Consider the following 6,845-nt stretch of genomic DNA (forward strand, 5'->3'; position numbering starts at 1 on the left):
GTCATATCTTCGGTCGTGTGCATTCCGTTCCACCTGATAGGAACCAGGATCAAAGGATGCCTGGCCTTCTGTTGTGCGCGTATGACGTCGGCTCGGCCAGGCTGGCAGCCGTAAATGCCGCTCAGCGCCATCCGGTGATGACATACTGACTGCCGCTGTACATAGGCATCGTTAATTGTGTATGGGAGTGACCTTCGCCATTGATAACTTTCGCCAGTATGGGTATCTGGTATGTTCGCTGACAGAGACCACCATCAATTTACCAGAGCCGCTTTCACCAAACAATTGGAACGTCATCTGGAAGGCTCGGGGACGGTTCGGGAGTTTTTGCCGGTCTGTGAGCCAGGGCATCAACGGCCAGGGGCCTGGTGCGTGTTCCGTCACTGTCCACTGGAAGTGGGGCCCCGGACAGCAGTCACACGGTGGGATGACCTTGGCTGACCTTGGGCCAGCCATGGACCGGCGGTAACGTTGTCTGGTCAGCCGGTGACCTTCAGGTCGGTCGGTGTACTCTGGTGGATCAGTGTCTCTGGTCGGTGCTCCGTCCGTGACGGCGGCGCAGACTGACAGCGCTCGGCTGTTCCGTCCCGTCACGTCACGTCACGTCGTCACGTCCCGTGCCGTGCCGTGCCGTGCCGTGTCGTGTCGTACCGTGTCGTACCGTCTCCGCTCTTGACCCGTGCTGCCCATGCCGTGCCGTGCCGTGCGGTGCCGTGCCGTGCCGTCCCCGTTCCTGACCCGTGCCGTCTCCGCTCCTGACTCGTGCCGTCCCTGCCCTTACCTAACCCGTGCCGTGCCGTGCCCGTTCGTGACCCGTGCCGGGCCCGTGCCGGGCCCAGCTGGCCGCCCGTGACGCTGTTCCATGGTCCGCGCGCCAGCGTGTCGCCGGCGCGCGTGGTGCTCATTGTTGGCCGGCGGCTAGTGGGCGCCTGTCGCCGCCTTCGCACTGGCCTGGCCATCAGCGGAATGGTGTCAGTATCGTCTGTGCCACTCGGCGGCCTGCCCCCACCCCCGCCCCTCCTCTACCCCCACCCCCACCCCCGCCCACGCTCACGCCAAGCCCGCAGCGGCTCGTGCCAAGGCGAATCGCATGGGCTACAATTCTTCCGGGTCACGCGATCGGATCCTGAATCTAAACCTGAATTTGCTTTGTTCGAAACGATTATCAAGAGACCCATTCGCGGGATTGCTTGAAGTAGCGATTTCGATTCAGTTGTATGCCGGTGAGGTGATGCAGACTATATCTACCCGGCGTGATGGCTTGCTAGAAGCAGTATGCATGGGAAACAACCGGTTGGCAGGCCGTCTTTCGGGTATGATCAGCTGAGTCACGCCTGTGTCGAGTGTACTGTGTCTGCTTGGAATGTTTCACAGATATTTTGTCTGCGGGCTGTATGCGTGCGTACGAATTTGTCTTCAGATATGTGAGAGTAATGTTGGTTACTTTTACGGAAATGGCATCACGCCATCGTATCAATCATGTCACACACACACACACACACACACACACACACACACACACACACACACACACACACACACACACACACACACACACACACACACACACACACACACACACACACACACACACACACACACACACACACACACACACACACACACACACACACACACGCGCGCGCACGCACACGCGCACGCGCACGCGCACGCGCACGCGCACGCGCACGCGCACGCGCACGCGCACACGCACACGCACACGCACACGCACACGCACACGCACACGCACACGCACAATGGACATGCATACATGCATACATGCATACATGCATATATACATATATATATATATATATATATATATATATATATATATATATATATATATATAGTGTGTGTGTGTGTGTGTGTGGTGTGTGTGTGTGTGTGTGTGTGTGTGTGTGTGTGTGTGTGTGTGTGTGGGTGTGGGTGTGGGTCCGACGTCTTCCCCGGTGATGCTGCCGTGCTCGAACTCGAGCTGCCTGGCCGCGCTCTGACTGCGTGTCGACACAGAGCGCAGCCTGACCGGGTCACCCGTGCCGCAGGTGTGCTGGTGGTGAACGTCACGTGGCGCGGAAAGACATACGTGGGCACGCTGCTGGACTACACCCGCCACCACGACTGGGCCCCGCCGCGGTGAGTCGGTGTCCGTGTGTCCGCCGCCCGCGGGAACCAGTCCTCAGTCCGTCGCGGCTCCGCGGCGGACGGGCCGCTACTGTGTGGACATTGCCAGCTCTCTGCTTCTGGGTACAGTTTCCTCTCCGCACCGGCTCTGTTGTGTGCATCCCTCTCCCCGTCTCCTCGCATCTCACCGCCCGCTGTCCGCTCCGCCGTGCTGTCTCTCTCTCTCTCTTTATCTCCTCGCGTCTCTCCACCCTCTGGCTCATCTGTGCTGACGAAGGAGCGCCGCATGGCTAGGGCCGGCCGTAAATATTTGGACCGACCGTCTGGCTACACGCCTGTGTGCCGGTCGCGCTGCTTGGGTTAGGGGTGTTCCACAGACTTCCAGCATTCCGTAGACGCTCACGGGGTCGGCAAGCGGCTGGCTACTGTCGGACTGGTTGGTCTAGTTTCGTTCGGTGATGTTAATAACCAGCGCCGCACCAGCCGCTGCCGCTGGTGCGGCGCCTCGCCGGGTCGGCCGCGGGGAGCCGCTGAGCGTGAGCGCGCCGGCGCCGGGCGGTCCGGCCGTGGGGCCGAATGCAGCCGCTGCTCCGCCCCGCCAGCGGTCACGAACGGCGGCCGCGGCGCGATTCTGCGGCCACTGCGGTCGCCGTCGTTTGCTGGTCAGCTGGTCAGCTAGTCCCGCTGGGCCGGGCTTGAGAAAGCGCCGCCCGGTGTGGCGTGACGCGCGGCCAGGCCAGCGTCACGCCGCCGGCCGTGACGGCGCGGCCAGGCCAGCGTCACGCCGCCGGTCGTGACGGCGCGGCCAGGCCAGAGTCACGCCGCTGGCCAGCTGGCCATGGCTATAACCACGTCTCTAATATAACCACGATATTGGCAGTGGGGGAGGGGGGGGGGGCAGATCAGGGATGGAGAGTCCAACTGGAATCTGGGGGACTTGACCTAAAAATAAGCAATTGAAATGGTAACACATGAAAAACGTACATTCTGTGGGGAAAATTGAAGGCGACCGAAGCACGTTTTGAAAGATTGGGGAAGGCGTGTCCTTCCCAGCCATTCCCTAAAGTGGTTATATCCATGTGAACAGCTGCTGCTGATGGTATGACATCAGGTGGTTTGATGTCAGACTGTTTGATATCAGGGGGTATGACGTCATGCGGTTTGACGTCACTGGGTGTGACATCAGGCGGTTCCTCGGCGGTGATGACGCTTGAGCGGAGTCAAAGTTGCTATACGCTAGGGTATGAGCGTCGAGTGATGCAATCATAGCCAAAGCGAGGCCCTAGGCTAGATATGGATGTCAATGTGCCGTATATTATCACCGTGACATGTCAACCTAACATGTTTCCAGTGCGTTAATTATGAACGCGTGATTTTGTGTCTCCAGTGAGTTATGTACGTGTGACTGTGTCTCCGGTGAGGTTATGTCCGTGTAAGCGTATGAGTGAATTCGCGACGACCTGGATGACAGAGGCTCATGCCGTTCATGTTATGCGTGCCTTATCATACCCCATGGTTCTGCGCATTTCGGTGTTCGCAGCGAACCGGGTGAAAAGATTATACGTGACGTGACGTAGAATATTTGCCGAACGCGCGGAGCCTCTTGCCGTTAGGTGATCCGTTAATTCTTGATGCATTAAACCGCTAGTAAGCGAGACGGAAATGGTGCAGCAGATTCATTTATAAACAGGTCAGTTTGGGCACCCACAACCGACAACGGTTGAAGAAAAAGTTTGTCATACGTTACGAATAGAATAATTCGCAGTTTTCATTCCACACGCGTAGTATGCACGTACGACAAAGCTTGTGTCTTATGTCGGAATCTGTTTTTACAAAAATTGAAACTGGTCGTGCCGGAAGTGAAGGCGTCGCGGACGCTCCGACAACGTTTCCACGGGGCGTCACCTAGAAGAGAACATTCTGGGCGCGCTGCGAGTGTACCTTATGTCTCCACTGAGCTACGCCCACGAGATTTTATGTTTCCGTATACAGTCGCAAGTACCATGTCGTGATGCCGGCCACGCTGAGCGCGCCGACTGGCGGCCGCGCCCCCACCGCTGACCTTGCCCTCTCCGCCGCAGGTTCAACGACTCGCCGACGGCCGAGCTGGAGACTCGCGCCGGCAAGGGTCGCGGGAAGCGTGGCCGAGGCGCCGCCTCGCTGAGCGAGACCAGTGTGCCCGAGACGCGTGCCTCGATACAGAGCAAGCTGCGGAGCCAGGGCAAGGGCCGGCGCGGCACGGCCAACTCGGCCGGCGCCGGCTTCACGGCGCCGGCCAGCCCCGCCAAACGCAAGAGCCGCGCCGCCGAGCGCGAGCCGCCGGCCGCCGAGCGCTCGGCCAGCAAGCGGAGTCGAACCAACTCGCAGACGAGCCAGCCGGAGCCGGCAGCGTCGGCGCCGGGCACGCCGGAGCCGGCGCCGGCCACGCCCTCGCCGGCGCCGACGCCGACGCCGGCGCCGGCGCCGGCATCACCGGCGTGCCAGACGCTGATCGAGTGCCCCGAGCCCAACTGCTCGAAGAAGTACCGCCACATGAACGGCCTGCGCTACCACCAGAGCCACGCCCACTCCAACGGGCTCAGCGAGGGCGAGCGCGAGACAGGCGAGTCGTCGGCGCCCGACTCGCCGGCCGCCAAGTCCCCGCCGCCTCCGCCGCCACCGCCGCCGCCGCCGCCTCCGCCGCCACAGGTCAAGACGCCACCGCCGCCGGCGGCGGCGACGCCAACAGCGGCTGCGCCACCGGCCACCTCGCCGGTGACGCCGCCCGTCCCGGCATTAGCGACACCTCCAGTGGCGGCCGCCGCGCCGCCTGGCGGTGCTGCCGCGCCGCCCAAGCCGTGCGCACCTGCCACGCCGACGTCTGCTGTGCCGGCGCCGGCGCTGGTGGCGCCGCCACCGGCCGCCGCCGAGCCGCCGCCGCTAGAGCCGCGCCCCACCCATGCCAAGGTGCACATCAGCGACAGCAACGGCAACGTCAAGACGTCGGGCGTGCTGCGGTTCGGGCCGACGGCGGTGCCGGCCGCGGTGCCGCCGCCCACTGTGATAACGGGCGCGACGGCGTCTCCTCTGCGGACGACGGCGCCGGTGTACCAGCCGAGCTCGCTGTCGCCGGCGCGCACCGCCGCCTCGTCGGCCGGCGCGGCGGCGCCCCCGCGCGGCCCGAGCGCCGCCGACGCCGCCAAGTACAAGCCGAAGAGCGGCGCGGTGCGTGCGGTGGCGCCCGGCCTGCCGGTGATCGCAGTGGCGCCCTCGGGCGGAACGGCGGTGACTTACGCGCAATCGGTGTCGCACCTGAAGCCGATCCAGCCCAAGCCGACCATCATGGGCGAGCCGGCCGCGCTCAACCCGGCGCTCGAGGCGCTCCGCAAGGAGAAGGAGCGCCCCAAGAAACGCAAGAAGGAGAACGGCGCGCGCACGCCGGAGAGCAGTCCGCGGCCGGACGGTGGCGAGCCGGCGCGGCCGCCGCCGCCGCGTGTGCCGCAGCCAGAGACCGAACGACCGGCGTGCGACGGCACGGCCAGCCCTGCCTACAGCGACATCTCGGACGACGGCGAGCCGATGGACACCACTTCGCGGCCGACCGCCGCCGCCGCGGGCGGCGGCACCGAGAAGAAGGAGCTGACAGGTGGCCCTGGGCCGCCATCTAGTGTGTACTACCACTCGTTCTTCCAGACGCCGGGCGCGTACGTGCCGCCTCCGGCGTCTTTGAAAGTGAAGGGCGCCACGGCGGGCGCCGGCGATGGGAAGGACCGCAAGGAAGACGCGGCCCGCGGCCCGCCGCCGCCAGGGTCGGACTACCCCGGTGGTCAGGTGCCGTACTACTCGTACCCGTACCTGCCCGGGTACCCGTACCCGCCGCTGGACACTGCCGGGTTCCCGCTGCCCGTCATGCTGGATGCCAAGTACAAAGCGCCGCTCGAGGCTGAGCGCGAGCGACTGGCGGGCAGCGGCTCGGACCGCCGCGACGTCTCCTCCGACAGCGACTCGGGCCGCGCGTCGGCGCCGCCCCCGGCCGTTGGCGGCCTGCCGCGCGCCGCGCACACGGGCACGGCGCCGGCGCACGCTGCCTCGCCGCAGCCGGCGCCGGCGCACCGGCCGGCCGTGGCGACGCCGCCGCGGCTGAGTCTCGCCCGCAGCCAGCCGGCGCCGGTGCTGGCCAAGCGGCCGGCAACCACCTCGTCGGCCGGGCCGCCGACGCCGGCCAAGGACGACAAGCGGCCGATGGAGGCGGCGGCGGCGCGCGCGGCCGCCTTCGGCTACCCGCCGTTTGCGCTGCCCGGCCTGCCGTACGGGCCCATGTTGCTGGGCGGCGCGTACCACGCCCGGTTCCCGGTGAGCTCAGCGGCGCCGCCGCCGGCCGCGCCCGAGGACCTGAGCCGAGCCGCGGCCTACGTGGCCGCCTCGCGCGCCGGCGAGGTGCTGGCGCACCGCGCCGCGCCCTTCCTCTCGCCGGCGCACAAGCTGCTGGAGCTGCAGGAGCGGGCCCGGAGCACGCCCAGCTCGACGGCGGGCGGTGCGCCGGCCGGCTCGCCCGGCAGCCCGCTGTCGACGCCGCCGCGGCCGGGGCTGCCCGTCGGACTCTCCTTCCCACCGGTCGGCTACAGCTCCTATACGGGTACGGGTGGACCGGGTGAGGACGCGAATGTGAGGACCGGGTGGGCCCGCGGTGACGACGCCTGACCAGTGTGCTTTCGATCTCCGTCGAGCATTGAGGTCTGACT

The 6,845-nt window shown here is 65.3% G+C and overlaps 1 protein-coding gene across 1 annotated transcript in view; it reads left to right on the plus strand.

Moving 5' to 3' along the window:
* The window catches only part of LOC119100618 (zinc finger protein 608), a 31,788-nt gene extending 25,328 nt beyond the window's left edge, over positions 1-6,460 (plus strand). Inside the window, exons 4-8 of the mRNA XM_037223695.1 lie at positions 2,046-2,136; positions 4,206-4,793; positions 5,289-5,532; positions 5,608-6,119; positions 6,331-6,460. Coding sequence (XP_037079590.1) covers positions 2,046-2,136; positions 4,206-4,793; positions 5,289-5,532; positions 5,608-6,119; positions 6,331-6,460 — 1,565 coding nt within the window. The remainder of the gene's footprint in view (positions 1-2,045; positions 2,137-4,205; positions 4,794-5,288; positions 5,533-5,607; positions 6,120-6,330) is intronic.
* Positions 6,461-6,845: the final 385 nt, after the last annotated feature.

This window comes from Pollicipes pollicipes, unplaced genomic scaffold, assembly GCF_011947565.3.
Source record: "Pollicipes pollicipes isolate AB1234 unplaced genomic scaffold, Ppol_2.1 Scaffold_4881;HRSCAF=5763_pilon_pilon_pilon, whole genome shotgun sequence".
Taxonomy (NCBI): Eukaryota; Metazoa; Arthropoda; class Thecostraca; order Pollicipedomorpha; family Pollicipedidae; genus Pollicipes; species Pollicipes pollicipes.